General features: G+C 46.4%; 1 protein-coding gene across 1 annotated transcript in view; it reads left to right on the forward strand.

Annotated features, from left to right (window-relative positions):
• The first annotated feature begins 742 nt into the window (after positions 1-742).
• Positions 743-15,934, forward strand: part of LOC147896521 (phosphopantothenoylcysteine decarboxylase-like) — a 28,400-nt gene continuing 13,208 nt past the window's right edge. The window contains exon 1 of the mRNA XM_087382034.1: positions 743-1,222. Coding sequence (XP_087238160.1) covers positions 881-1,222 — 342 coding nt within the window. The 5' untranslated portion in view covers positions 743-880. The remainder of the gene's footprint in view (positions 1,223-15,934) is intronic.

A 15,934-nucleotide genomic window follows, 5' to 3' on the forward strand; every position in this document is an offset into this window, starting at 1 on the left:
CTCATGCACACACTCCATGCATACGAGAGGTCACAACCTCTCATGCCTCTTGGGATCCATCCCTTGGGCATACCCCATTATTCTACCCTTAGCCTATAACACTTTATGCCTACCATTTATTAATGCATACCCATGCATTACTACCCATTCCTGTCATAGGACCTACATGTGAGTGCACCATTTATTCCATATCAATTAATATATCAAATACATTATCCATATGGCCTTAGCCATTTAAGCCTACCTAGCCTACCTTGTAATTATTACATTTCAATCAACCTAGCCTAATACATTCTAGGCTATAAAATTGAGTCGTGACATGCCATCTTGCTTGGGACATAGATGTCCTCATCTACTAGGTACTCTTCTTTGCTTCATGGTCTTTAGCACTCATTAGGTTCGTGCGCATAAACTTCCATAGACTACGGTTACTACCTCTAAATCTATATATTTCGCAAGCTTCAACTCTTTGGATCATCTAGCTGATGTTGGCTCTGCTGCCCTCTCTCTCCAACATCGCTCACATCGAGAAACCGCTTCGGAGGTAGAGACAGGATCTTGATGGCAAATGACGCAAGAAATCATGACAAGAATTTGGTCGATGCTCGAGTTGGAATACAGATACACTCATTGAGACTTACGTAATATATCATTCTCTTACATATTCACGATACTCAATCTCGGCGCTAATATTCTCGGCTATTACAACCTCAACGCACGGGGAAGAATTCTTCAGTTGGAATCCGAGTTTCATCGCTTTTCGCTTTCAAAAGTGTTCCCCCGCCTTGTAGTTCAGTACATCAAGGTCCCTTCCTGAGCATGCTTTCCCGCTTGCATCACTGGATTTGAGTGATATACGTTACAGTTTCACAACGTGGTAATGGACACAAAACTATCCTTGGGTGCAAGTTCAGAGTCTTCGGGAAGCCAGACCGGCCAAAAGCCTCGAATTATTCTGGCTGCCAGCGGTAGTGTAGCTGCGATAAAATTTGGAATCCTTGCTGATAGTTTTTCTGATTGGGCAGAGGTGAGGGCAGTGGCTACTAAATCTGCTTTTCACTTTATCGATAAGGTTTCTTTGCCTACAAGTGTAAGGTTGTACACGGATGAGGATGAATGGTCCAGTTGGAGCAAGATAGGAGATGACGTACTTCACATAGAACTTCGAAAGTGGGCCGATGCCATGGTGATTGCGCCTCTCTCTGCAAATACACTTGCAAAGGTACGCTTTCAGTTCTCTTGTAGAGGTTAACTTTGGTTTGGATTTAGATCTTTTGGGGTTATTATGCTTTTCACTGAATGTTATAGGATATTAATACTATGGGGGCTGAAGTTAATGACTAGCTTTGTCCATTTATACATAATTGCACAATCAAATTCAGCAAAGTTTCTTTGAAACACTCATGTGCATAGACTATGTGGTGTTATTATGCTTTTCACTGAATGTGGACTATGAGACGATCAAATTCCACAAGGTATCCTTTCTACATACATGTGGCCATTCTGCTTGGCCTGCCAAATAACACCATTAAATTCAGCAAACTGCCAAATAAATTCAGCAAACAAAAGTAGGTGATTATCGGACAATTTTTTTTGGTCGTCTGCTTTTGTAAGATGACTCATCTGCAAAAATACAAATTTGCCATTATTGGATGCTTATTTTAGGTTCTTACTTTTGTCTTTCTAAACCGCCAGCTCATAATCGATTTAGAGGGGATCGGCCTCAGAGCTTGATTTGTCATTTATGGCCTTGTTTTTGGCTGAATTCATGCATCCCCACCACCACCAAAATCATGCAGGCAGCAGAGTTAAAGAAATCCTTAAATCATAGTATCCCTCATTATAGTGACAATGAAGCATTATTATGACTAAGCAAGAACATTGACCAAATGGCAAAAAAGAAGTGGGGGCCAAAACGATAGCTTCAACTCTATCTTGAAGTACAGCAAAGGCCAATGCTCCACCTGACAAAATAGGAAGGGTCCTCTACTAAAAGATCGTGGCTAGAGGATTAAGAGAAAGGAAGCAAAAATATGAGGTAACCAGAAAGCCATTCAGAGTGGGCAACAAACTGGGGAGGGGTCAGAGGGGGAAGCCTACAGTCCACGTCTAATAGTAGCACCCATGGATCCTTTTCACAAGATGAGCTGTCTTTATGTGGAAATCTCTTGTTTGAAAAATAAAGGAAAAGACCCGTTGGTGCTGTGGCTGTCACATTCATTCTAAACCATTTGGATGCAGTGGCATAACTAGACCACCATCTTGTAGCATAGGTTCAACCTCCATTGTGAGCCTCTATTTGTGAGTACATAGGAGGGAGTCTGAGGTTAGACATTTTTTTTGTTAGGCATGCACGGGGTCAGCAAAGGAGCCAAGGAGGTGTCAGGCAGGCAACTAGAAGCCACGTACTCAGGGACACCCAATGGGCTGTACAGGTAGCAGTTTATGCAGCCTTAAGCTGCTATACGGGCAAATGGACAAGCTTGGACAACACAGAAGGCACCAGGGTGGAGCCAGCAAGGGCAGAGGCATCACATGGCAGTCTTCCATGTCAGCAGCAGTTGGGTGGGCTGCGAAGTGGTCTGGCCTCCCTGATGGGCACTGTATTTTGGCAGATCTCCATCCTCGTCAGCAAGTGGTGCTCAAAGTTAGCTACACTCTTGCAGGCATCCTTTTGAGGGAGCTACAAGGTGTAGGAGAGTAGCTCACCGTTGCGAGTGCAAAGCAAGTCTTGGGAGGTCATGTGTCATGGCTGTATAATCGATGTTCTTGCTTTCATGTTAGTCATGCTTCTGCGTTAGCAATTGATCATGTGTGGATCCTTCAGCATACATGCATGCTGCAGTGGCGCAAATGAAAGAATTACAAACTGCAGTTTTGAATTGCAACTTAGGCTTAGAGCTTTACACAACAAGAAGAATTTAGCAGCCAACAGTGTACCTCAAGCTTCAGCTGAGGTGGTTGACGAGCTTGCAAAGCAAAAGGTTGCCCATGTTACTCACTTTGAGAATCTCTTCAAGTTCAAGCTAGAGGAGATGAATCTTGTCAATAGGCTAGAGCAAAGTTGGGATCAAGGTGGAAAGCCACAATAAATATTTTTTTTGGGGTTTTTTTGTTTTGCTTTATTTTTACAGGCACAAGATGGACAATCTTTACACGTATACAAGATGGACAATCTTCAAATTTGTTTTGGACAACACACTACCGTCATACCTTCTTAGGTGATGAACTTTAGAACTTTTCCCTGGTAACAAGGGATATGCAAGTGAAGAGAAGGGAATACCCGAATGGGGCAGGGCAGCCTTCATTGACAGACATCCCTCACTACTTGGATTTGTAAAGGTGTCTACCCTGCAACTTCATGCGAAGTAGGAGGTAGTGGTGAACATTGGATGGAAGTGGAAGGAAATTTCCTATAAGGTTGGGCAAGTCTTGCCTGTCTTGAGTATAAGTACTTATAGTCCTCATGCGCCACTTCAACTCAACAAAAAAAAAGGAAGGTAATGCCAGGCTGGTTGGATTGGTCTTGCCCTGTTTGGTATGTACGGATTGGTTGAAGCTTTGCCTATGAAAGATAAGGGTTTTTCGTTTGCTAGTCCTTGAGCAACTTCTTGCATGTGCAGTGGTTTACTGTTTCTTGTTTTTTAATGATGGAAAAGATAAAAGACAGTCACTTGTTATTTACTGTATGAGCCTTACTGCTGCTTCTTGCTAAATCTTTGTGGTTGTTAACTAACTACCAAGTGAGCAAAGAATTCATGCCAGCCTTCAATGTCACATGTATCATGTTCTTTATTTGTACTTTATTACTTCACTATAATCAATAGAGTAGTGTAGAGCAATGCATATGTATTATGTGGCCTAGTTTGTATAGAGAAATAGGGAAGCTGCTTGATAAAGGCCAACTCTCCTTTGCAGCGGCATATCCAACCTGAGGTAGCAAGATACTTAAAGGAACACAACTCTTATACATGTGCTTACTTAAATGTAAAGAGGGCAACTCAGATCTGAAAGGGAACTCAGATGTACAGCCAAGACATAATAGATATATAGGTAAAAATCATGTACAAACTTGCCAACACATGTACCAAGAAACATCCAGGCTCTGCACCCTCTGAAGGTGTCTAGCTGGTCAAGGCTGAGCACTCTTGCAAAAGTATGCTCTGATGTGTACTGCACAAAAAGCTCCCTTTCCTGCACCACTTTAGGATGGATGGACCAGCCTACCAAACCGGCCAACTGGCCCTATAGACCAGAAACGCCGTTAGGCAGTCTGCTGACTAGATCTGAGCCAACTGGGTCTGTCAGCAGTCTGCCAACTGCTTGTGGGGGCTTATGAAACCAGCTGGTGCTGCCCCTGGTGCCCACCTCTGGCAGCGCTTGCACCAATGTTTGGCTGCTTTTGGTTCTGTCCCTACTGCCTACCTCTGGCAGCCCTTACACCATTCCTTGCTGCTGTATAGGCGGGTGTATTGCTAGAGACCTGTACCTGGCTGTTGTACCTGTACCTGTTGTTGCTGCCGACGGGAAGCTCTCTAGCTCTCTCTCTGTTATGTACTTTGGTGCTCATCCTTGGATTAGTGGACTTACTCCAGGAGGGTTAGGGGGTCCTGGGATTGAGGGAAGTAGGCTAACGTTGGGTTAGAGGACTTAGAACAATAGCAAAGGGCCAGCTGGCTATATTTAGTCATCCTGCTTTCTGGAATGCTCTTCCATATAAGAGTGGCCAAGGCTATTGGGTTGGCATTCCGTGTGTTGACACAATTGGAAGGTCTGGTGTGGATCATGAGTTTAGACTCCTGCCTTCTACATGGTGGATCATGAGAAATACTATTTGAAAGGTTCCCTGTGGATGGTTCCAGTGGAATTGGACACTGGAGCTATTGGCGCAGACTTGTGGGAGTCTGATCTCTAGCCCACGTGCTCCGGGGTGGCTGGGAGGTGAGTCACCTGCTGATCTTTATTTGGTTTTTCTATTTGGGGGTTAGATCCTAGTGGGAATGCATCAGTTGGTATCAGAGCAACCCTTAATATAGTGAAGTGATGCGAGGGATGCAGTTCGAATGGTGCCAGGTATGTATGCTGGTAGTTGCTGAGTTTCTGCAAGTTGCTGAAGTGTTTTGAGGTTGGAAACAGTGCGAAATGCTCGAATGTGATATTGGGAACTGTTTGCAGTAGGTTTCTCTGCAAGAAGGTGTTGAACCTGCAAGGAGGGGGGGGGCTGTACAATTGATTGCAAATGAATAGAGCAGGGTTGTGACGTGTGCTGCTTGAGAATTGAGGGTGTATTGCCGTAGTTGTTCTGCTGGACTTAGGAAGGAAACCAACTGATAGAAGTCAGTTCGCAGCCCCTCAACGAACAATTCGTAGTTCTAGGGTGGTGTCTTGCTGTAAAAGTCGATTGGCTTTTGCAGTTAGAAGCCCCTAGATTAATTGTGCTCAAGATGGGGGAGTAGACCAACCATAAACTGTGTGAACTGCTGTAGGCTTCACCAAGGTCTTTTCCAGGCGAAGGTGCAAGGAAAGGGCTGTAATTGTGCAGGATTCACTGCTAGAACTCCATGCGAGGTCATTAGGACAGCAGGTGGTAGACTTACTAGGTGTTCGTTGAAGGTAGGGGTGGATTTTTGTTGCGTTCCATTGATTCCACAAGGTGCACCAATAGTTCGTTGATTGGGAGGCTGGAACATGGGTGAAACAGTAGGGGAAGTCAATTGAAGCTCCTTGAGATACCTATGGTGTTTCGCAGCAGGCTGGTCTGGGCTGTAGGCTGAAAAGCAAGAGCAAAGAAAGCTAGGGAGCTTTTGAAAAAGCTTGACCACATCCAGGGTTGGTTTTGGGCTTTAGTGAGTGTCACGTCCTCACAGGATCTAACCCTATCAGAACCATGGTCTACAATATCAGAATTGTATGCAGGAAAACTCGCCACCCAACCATGCTGATCCAAACTCGATCAGCCCGACTGAGCCCAGGCTAGAGAGCCTCGTGGAAACTGTGAGCCCTGCAAGGCAAACCTCACCCTTGGCGTCCCATACTGCCTGGTGTTCGAACAGCTGCGTTTGTAGCTCCTAGTTCTTCTCCCTCACTGGCTGGTGTGTGTAACTATGGCCCTGGCCTCCCTTTATAGCCTTAGGGGAGGGGTGCTTGCGAAGAAAAGCCAAGAAAAGCACACAAGCGCCAAGAAAAGCGAAAAAGCAATCTTGCTGACCCATCTTCCCATGGATAGCACTCTAGCTTGTCATCTGCCTGCCTGTCGCTAGTGTGCACATGACATACTCTCCTTCCTCAAAGAGCTCACTCTTGAGCAACTCGCTAGAAACGACTCACTATTGGTCAAAACCAATAGACTCAAGGACAATCCTCCAAGAGATCCACCTGCTCAAAAGCATCAGAGGAGCATGAAGTCCTGGTAAAAAAGCAACATCTCTGTCAAATGAACCAACTGGCAACTTTGCTTTGACAATGCTACCAATACCGAAGGTTTGTCATTTGACTTGCTTGCTCTAATCTTGACGTCCTTTACACTGGGAAACCAAATACTTGGAAAAACCCAGAATCTTCTACTGAAGTATAAGCACAACAGTAGTCTCTTCGCAAATGGAAAAATAGCAAATCTTATTTTCAAACTAGGGAAGTGAAATCAAATCTCAGACTCGGAAGTGAAATCAAATCTACACTTCTTAAACTACAAGTGAAATCAAATCTGACTTCCCAGATTCAGAAAGTCAAAATATTTGCTTTTCAAGCTCAAAAAGCGTAGTTTTGGGTCCTAACTCAAAGCAAATCTGACCGGTCAATCTCGAAGAAGCTTTGAGTATCAAGAACCAATATTTCAACAGTCATTATTATGATTTAAGCTAACATCTCATAATTGTCTGTATAAGTAACCTATCTTCCAAAAAAGGAAAAGATAGTCGTGTGTTTGTAGGCGCAGAGTCCTAAATAAATTTGGATACTCTGGCATAACCCCGCTGCATGTGATGGATCATGGCATCCCATACCACCATAAGACACACCACACCCACGTGCTATGATTGCTACAACACCATTTTTTGGATCTGTCGAGAACTATTATAAGTAGTAAAATACAAATGGCCAACCATAAACCACAAACTGAAAAAATTTCTGAAAAAGTATTAATGCAATTTGAGACTAGGGACCAACTCTTGGTCCATGGAACAGATACCATCTGTGCACTTAGAAACTTCCTTGACTAGCATCCTAGCCGAAGCATCTATCTATACCCATCAAAACCTGGAAACGAAGCTTGTTTCCCAAAACTTAGAATTACATCCACAAGTAAGTGGATCAAAAGATTAAGAGTTAACCTTATGGCAAGCATAAGAAAAGATTTCAGCCCAAAATTTGGTGAGTACAAAGAAAGGCCGAGGTGCCTAGAGATCAAGTGCGAGATCTCTTATGCTTATAAAGAACATGGTGTTGATGCAATGCTTCTAAGATACATTCTCGACACTTATTACAGTGTGAGCCTGCAGTCACATACTTCTGATTCTGTGGAGTCTGATAATATCTAAGAGATTCCCAAAGCTCTTCTTGCAAATGCCAAATATTCCATCTCTTGAAGGACAGTATGCAGGGAAGGGAGATCGTCGACTAGAAGGTGATGGCTGCAAGGAATGGTAGAAGAGGAGGAGGATAGCATAGGGGACGAAGAATTCAGCAGAGAAGAAGAAAGAGCTACAAAGCTTGCACTGAGGAGAGAGTGGTAGAAATGGCAAATCGCAAGAGAATCTCAGCCAGAGGAGCTAGCATGATGGCGAAATCAAAGAGAAGGATGCCCGGCACAAGAAGTGAGAAAGAGGTGGAGTGGTGCTGCGATGGAGTAGATCCCACGCAAGTCTCCTAGCCTGACCAGGTCCTTGCCAATCAGTTCGCAGCACCCTACTCTCCAGAACTCAGCTTCCATCACTCCTTTCCAGGAAAAATTTCACACCTAGGATTCATCTTTCCAGGACAAACTCACCTTCTTTCTTGCTAGATTTCTCAACGGCTGCAAGCTACTGCTCTTCTTTCCCCAGATTCTTGGCGAATTCCTCTCTCTGGTTCAATCTTCCTCACCATAACGTGTTCTTGCACTACCGTCAAGTCCTCTCTCTCCAATCATGACGAATTCACATCCCTAGCCGATGAAATCCCTCTCTGTCAGCCCCTCCCCCTCCCTCTCCCTCAGCCCCTCCCTCCCTCCTCCTTTCCTACCCTCTCCCCGTCTCCCTCTCAGCCTGCCCCCTCTCCCCCTCCCCTCATAGCCCGTCCCATCCTCTCAGCCCGCCCCTCCTCCTCTACCCCCTCAGCCCACCTCCCCCTTCCTCCGCTCCCTCACCCCTCCCCTTCCCCCGCCTCCTCCCCCTCCCCGCCGCCTCTCCCCACTCCCTGCCCTCCTCTACCCCGGCCCCTTCTCCGCCCCGCCACTTGCACCCCTCAGCCCGCCCCTCCTCTCCTCCTCTGTCCCCTTAGCCCACCTCCCCCTTCCTCCGCTCCCTCACCCCTCCCCTGCCTCCTCACTCCTCCCCCTCCCCGTCGCCTCTCCTCGCTCCCTACCCTCCTCTACCTCGGTCCCTTCTCCGCCCCGCCTCTTGCACCCCGCCCCCGCCCTCTTCCCCACTCCATCCTATGACCCCTCCCCCTTGTTTCTCCCCTCTCCCTCCCTCTCTCTCAGCCCCTCCCCCTCCCTCTCTCACAGCCCCTCCCACTCTCCCTCTCTCAGCCCCTTCTTCCGCCCCTCTCCCTCTCTCTCTTAGCCCCTCCCCCTCTCTCTCCCTCAGGCCCTCCCTCCTCCTTGCCTCTCCCTTCGCTCTACCTTTCCTCCCTTCTCTTCAACTTACCCCTCTCCGCTTGGTTTCTTCGTTCCGCAGCACTTTTGGGTTAGACATGGCTTATTTGTACTCGAATTGGCCTTCTCACCTTGAGTGGCGATGGATTTCCACTCAGACTATCCTACTCCGCTCCCACCGGCCACGAAATAGTTACATTTTTAGAAGACGAGTCGCAGTAACTTGAAGGATGTAGAGCTTGAAAGCTATACCACTTTGATCGCATGCATCTATGGGTCTCACCCTTCCAGATCACAAGCCAGAGATTGGATGCTCGTGGCGCTATCGCCAGACCTCACCCCTGGACTCAAAGATATTCGCTTATTAGGGCGAGTTTTCTTCTAGGTTGTTTTTGATTCACCGGAGGCTGCAAGCCCTTCGCTCAAAACCGGGTTCTTGCACTTCGGACACAAAGATTTCTTTCATGTTGGGCTTTGACCTTGTGGAGGAGGCCAAGCAAGGGTTTTCGTTTTTCGCCCGATTTTTCGGTCTCCCCTAGGTTTACCATTGCTTACTCTCGGTGATTGGGGAGTGCTTTGGTAATGTCACTGAGATCCCCTCTCTCCCTGGTTTGCCCTTGATAGCTGTAGTGGCGATCATGTTTGACGAGGTTCCTAGGGTTACGGTCCTTACATTGGACCCTAATTTATCAGATGATCATATCATGCTTCAGTATTCGGATGGTTCTTTCTTTTGACAGAGAGTGGAGATTGCGGGCAGACAGGACTAGTGTAGGATCTGCAGGACTGTTGGGCATTTCACCAGGGAATGCCCTAAAAAGAAGAAGAGGCCTCCCTCCCTCGCTTGTTGAGCAGGAGGTCTTCCCCCATTGAGGGGTTTGTTTTCGCCGACTAGGTCGGGTAAGGTGTTCTATGCTACATCCTTCTGTTGATGAGGATTGCTAGTTGGTACATATAGGTCGTCCCTTATCGTCGCCACAGATAGTTGATCCGGAATCAACTTTATCCAGGTGTTACTGTTGGCTTCATTGATGTCTTCTTATTCATTCAGGAGCACATATTGGATGCTAGAGATTGCGTAAAGTCAAGTAAATTACTTTCGGGCCACACATTTTAGTCACTTGCTTTGGGCACTAGGGGAGGTACCTGCATTTCAACTTCGGATTCTTTTTTTCCCTTGGTGGTTTGACATTTAGTTATTCTTCCCTCTAGAGCTCAATGAATTCTTCTTTTGATTGGGGGACGTAAGGTTGGATTTCTCAATCTCTACGCCCCTAATAATAGAGGGGATCGTGTCGTGTTTTGGAAGGAGTTGCTCTCCTAGGCCCCCTCAGCAGATTCTTGGGTCATTGGGTGACTTCAACATGATGGAGTTACCCTCAGATAAAAAAGGGGGCAGAGAGAGCGGCATCTACTCTTTAGTGAGGGCAGCTTGGGATGCCTTCCTTTTAGTTTCAGTGGCAGAGATGTTTGGTTTGATGATGCCTTTCACACTTAGTCTTAGTCACTCTTGTTTTCTTGGTTAAACAGGAGGCTGCAGATGCCTATCCATGCATGGATCGATCGGTTTAATGTTGATGATTGAGCCTTGGATAGAGGAGGGGATCAATATGCATTGCCCTTGGGGTTTCCACTTCGGATCACTTTCCGGTAGTGTTGATGGTTTTCGAGCCGCACTTGAGAGGACATTCTGCCAGTATTAGGATTCCCGATGTCCTTTATGCAGTATGGCAGCAGCCCTCTTCGATATTAGTGACTTTAACCATCTGGTCGTTGGTACCAAGAGCCGTGAGATTCTTAGACGAGAGATTGGCGTTCGCCAGCAGTTAGTAGCCTTGCAGAGTGAAGAGTAGAAGAGGCCTCATGATGCTTGGATTTAGAAGCGCCTTGTTGCAGTAAGGGCTTATCAGTAGATTTTTATTGGATCAGAGAGCAGAGTATGCCTTTCATACACGAGAGTCCTTCTGGATCCAGATGGGAGGTAGAGTCGATAAGCATTAGTAGATTTTTATTGGATCAAAGAGCATAGTATGCCTTTCATACACGAGAGTCCTTTTGGATCCAGATGGGAGGTAGAGTAGATTTTTATTGGATTAGAGAGCAGAGTATGCCTTTCATACACGAGAGTCCTTTTGGATCCAGATGGGAGGTAGAGTTGATAAGCATTTCTTCTCTACTCATGGGCCCAAGCATAGTAGAAAGAGTGTTTCTCGGCTTATTGACTCAGACGGAGTTTTGTAGTCAGATCTAGATGCCGTCATGCGCATAGTTATAGATTTTTATGCTTCCCTTCTCTCAGCAACAGATCCTGGTAGCGAGGCCACAGATAATGCCGGACAGGTCATATGGCCGTGTGTTTTCCTATGTGGGTGAAACTAGGTATGAGAGTCTCTCTTGATGCACCTTTCACCAACGTAGAGTTCAAGTCTGCTCTTCTTACCCTCCATAAGGCGAAGTGCCCAGGTTCAGACACACCCTCTTTTTTCCTGACCTTTGGGGATATGATTGGGGATCACATCACCTCAGCCCTGCAGGGTGTTTGGGACTCTGGTGAGATACCTGACTCACTTACAGAGAGGGTCTCATACATCTAATCCCAAAAGGTGTAAACTACTCGGTGCTTTCTATCAATTCAGACAACGGATTTTGCAGAGGCACTTGAATGAGATGATTGCGAGTTGCCAAACACATATACTTGAACTTAAGAGTTTGCAATTAAGCTGGAATTAAGACTTATACAGCTTAAACACAAAGTGACATCATTGGAAAATGCAATATGATTGAGGGGCCAAGACGGCCCCCCCCCCTTATCCAGGCTCACTTTATTCTTGAAAATGGAGATACAAGACCAAGGTGCAATGCACCTTCCAAACTGATGAACTCAGTGAAAACCTAGGACCTAGATACAAGGCTCAAGAGCATATGTACAAGGTAGACAACAAAAAGGAGGACTCCAAGCTCAGGTTTCAGCTCTTGGCTTGCCCAATCCACAAGGAAGAAGCCTGCAACAATCACCACTTACATCCAACATTAGAGACAAGCACTAGTTTCTAGAAAGATAGTAGAAACAACATGAAATAGTGCTGTAAATGAGATAAACTTGACAATACAGGCTCCCTTCGTGACTTGACCCTTTTGTAGATGAAGTCCTTGATGCCTCTGAAGCTACCTTGGGTGAGGAGAGTGTGGAAATGGGGCTGGAATGAGAACAGCTTAGAAAAACAGCTTGTAGGCTAGAGAGAGAAAGCTTTTATGGAGTGATAGCTGTAGAGAGAGAGTGCCAATGCTGATCCCAAGGGAGGAGATGTAAGAGAGGAGCTGCTGCTGTTCCAGAGATGCACAGAAAGGCAGATTTCTGCAAGGGAAATGGGCTGGAGCAGTAGAGAGAGAAATTCTGCAGTAGAGAGAGAAAGACTGCAGCAGGAGAGAGAAAGGGGCTGTGGCTGCTCCAGGCTAGGTGAAGGAGAGAGGATGCTGCTGCTGTTCCAGAAGAGCTGAGAGGGGGCAGATTTCTGGAGAGGAGGGGCTGGAACTGTAGAGAGAGAATGTGCTGTTGTAGAGAGAGAAAGTGCTGCTGAGGTGAGAGAATGGCTTGGGGAGAAGCTGGCTGCACCCAAGGAGCTGGAGAGGTTCTGCTGCATCATCCAAAAGGAGGGAGAAGAAAAGTGACGAAATTTTCATGTGAGGAATGAAGGGGAGAGGCCTTCTTTTATAGGCTCAGCCCCCCCCCAAGGCCTAGAGTGGAAGGTGGACACTTGTCCCAGATTTTTGGTGGGCTGCAGTCCCAAAGAGGACAGCCCACAACCTGCCCCAAATCTACCAGATTTGGGGCCAAACACTTGGCCTGCATGCCCTGCCACTTGCCATGCATGTTGCCACATGTGTGGGACAGGTGGACTGACCTGCCAGCTCAGATTCCATGTGGCAGTCTGCCACGTCACTCCCAAAAACCCTAAAATTTCAAAGTTGTCAGAATTTAATTCTGATCGCACCCACGGGTTCCTAACAGCTTAGACTATCTATTGACGTACTCTAAGGTCATAATTGAGCCATAGTGAGCTCATTTGTTTGTCATCTTATCTTGTATCTTTATTACTCTTGGCATGCTGCCAGGCCCACACCCAAAGCTCAGGGAACATTCTCTTGAATGGTTCCTAGGTCGGTATGCAATCTGTGCATTTGATTGGTCCCATGTTTGGGTACTCAGGTGGGGTGTGGTTCCTAGATGTTCCTCTCAAAGAGAGGCCATCACTCTTGTGGGTCACTAATGCCCATAACCCCAAGCAAGGGGGTCCACCCTCAAATGCTAGACCTAGTCCCCATTGTCCGTAACTAAACAGTAGGAAAACATTTCATTTCTTAATAAGCATACTATTGAAAAACAAAAAGAAATAGTACCAAGCAAGTGGATACATGTTGAAGCAGGATGACATTCCCTCTGTCTTTCATTCAGTTGTCCTCAACTGAAATGCTTCCTCATAAGCATTCAGGATTGCAGGACACTCCTGAAATGTAGCTCTGTCCACCCATGCTGAACGACCTACCGTAGGCCAGCAAAGAACTTCCTTTGCTGCTCTTTTTTATCCTTTCTACTGAATGCTTGAACTTTTAACAAAGTATCCCAAAAACGATCAACATACTCACTGACTTTCTCTTCTTGGCGTTGGCGGAGGATGTCCCACTGCACCATTGTATCTCTCTTAAACTCCTTAGGCAGGAAGTGCCTCATCAAGTTCTTCTTGAAGCGCTTCCAGGTGTGGGCTTGCTGTCCAGTGTTGACCATAGCTGCCCACCAGAGTGAAGCACGGTCTTGCATGTGCAGGACGGCAAACCGGATCTTCGCCTTGTCTTCGTACTCGTCCCCCTCAAAGAAATACTCGAGGTCTCGGATCCAGGCCAGCAAGACCTCGGGCTTGTCCTCTCCCTTGTACTTGGTAAACTTGAAGAGCTTATCTCCAAGAGGTACCTTATGCTTTGCATACCTTCGTCTCCGTGGACGTCTCGAAGGAGATGGACTCCGATGACGTCGTCTACCTCGAGGAGGGAAAGAAGAGGATGATCTTTCCTCCTTGTTGGAGTTGGTGTTGTCCGCACGGCCTCTTCCTTGGGATTGGGGCCCTATGTCATGAGTTTCTGCTTGGCTGCTTTCGAGCACTTGAACCTGTTGAGCAATGTTTGCCAAGAGAGCACTCAACTCATGCAGGTTAGGAGGAGAGTCATGTCCATTGGCTGCCATGATGACAAGATGACTCAATGAAGGAGAGACTCAACAAGAGAAAGCACAGAGTACAGGACCACTGCCTAAGCTCTGATACCAATGTAAACTACTCGGTGCTTTCTATCAATTTAGACAACGGATTTTGTAGAGGCATTTGAATGAGATGATTGCGAGTTGCCAAACACATATACTTGAACTTAAGAGTTTGCAATTAAGCTGGAATTAAGACTTATACAGCTTAGAAACAAAGTGACATCATTGGAAAATGCAATATGATTGAGGGGCCAAGACGGCCCCCCCTCCTTATCCAGGCTCACTTTATTCTTGAAAATGGAGATACAAGACCAAGGTGCAATGCACCTTCCAAACTGATGAACTCAGTGAAAACCTAGGACCTAGATACAAGACTCAAGAGCATATGTACAAGGTAGACAACAAAAAGGAGGACTCCAAGCTCAGGTTTCAGCTCTTGGCTTGCCCAATCCACAAGGAAGAAGCCTGCAACAATCACCACTTACATCCAACATTAGAGACAAGCACTAGTTTCTAGAAAGATAGTAGAAACAACATGAAATAGTGCTGTAAATGAGATAAACTTGACAATACAGGCTCCCTTCGTGACTTGACCCTTTTGTAGATGAAGTCCTTGATGCCTCTGAAGCTACCTTGGGTGAGGAGAGTGTGGAAATGGGGCTGGAATGAGAACAGCTTAGAAAAACAGCCTGTAGGCTAGAGAGAGAAAGCTTTTATGGAGTGATAGCTCTAGAGCGAAAGTGCCAATGCTGATCCCAAGGGAGGAGATGTAAGAGAGGAGCTGCTGCTGTTCCAGAGATGCACAGAAAGGCATATTTCTGCAAGGGAAATGGGCTGGAGCAGTAGAGAGAGAAATTCTGCAGTAGAGAGAGAAAGACTGCAGCAGGAGAGAGAAAGGGGCTGTGGCTGCTCCAGCCTAGGTGAAGGAGAGAGGATGCTGCTGCTGTTCCAGAAGAGCTGAGAGGGGACAGATTTTTGGAGAGGAGGGGCTGGAACTGTAGAGAGAGAATGTGCTGTTGTAAAGAGAGAAAGTGCTGCTGAGGTGAGAGAATGGCTTGGGGAGAAGCTGGCTGCACCCAAGGAGCTGGAGAGGTTCTGCTGCATCATCCAAAAGGAGGGAGAAGAAAAGTGACGAAATTTTCATGTGAGGAATGAAGGGGAGAGGCCTTCTTTTATAGGCTCAGCCCCCCCCCTAGGCCTAGAGTGGAAGGTGGACACTTGTCTAAGATTTTTGGTGGGCTGCAGTCCCAAAGAGGACAGCCCACAACCTGCCCCAAATCTACCAGATTTGGGGCCAAACACTTGGCCTACATGCCCTGCCACTTGCCATGCATGCTGCCACATGTGTGGGACAGGTGGATTGACCTGCCAGCTCAGATTCCATGTGGCAGTCTGCCACGTCACTCCCAAAAACCCTAAAATTTCAAAGTTGTCAGAATTTAATTCTGATCGCACCCACGGGTTCCTAACAGCTTAGACTATCTATTGACGTACTCTAAGGTCATAATTGAGCCATACTGAGCTCATTTGTTTGTCGTCTTATCTTGTATCTTTATTACTCTTGGCATGCTGCCAGGCCCACACCCAAAGCTCAGGGAACATTCTCTTGAATGGTTCCTAGGTCGGTATGCAATCTGTGCATTTGATTGGTCCCATGTTTGGGTACTCAGGTGGGGTGTGGTTCCTAGATGTTCCTCTCAAAGAGAGGCCATCACTCTTGTGGGTCACTAATGCCCATAACCCCAAGCAAGGGGGTCCACCCTCAAATGCTAGACCTAGTCCCCATTGTCCGTAACTAAACAGTAGGAAAACATTTCATTTCTTAATAAGCATACTATTGAAAAACAAAAAGAAATAGTACCAAGCAAGTGGATACATGTTGAAGCAGGATG

Source organism: Dipteris shenzhenensis, chromosome 11, assembly GCF_047967505.1.
Source record: "Dipteris shenzhenensis isolate YYH24624 ecotype China chromosome 11, Dip_SZ_1.0, whole genome shotgun sequence".
In the NCBI taxonomy this organism is placed as follows: domain Eukaryota; kingdom Viridiplantae; phylum Streptophyta; class Polypodiopsida; order Gleicheniales; family Dipteridaceae; genus Dipteris; species Dipteris shenzhenensis.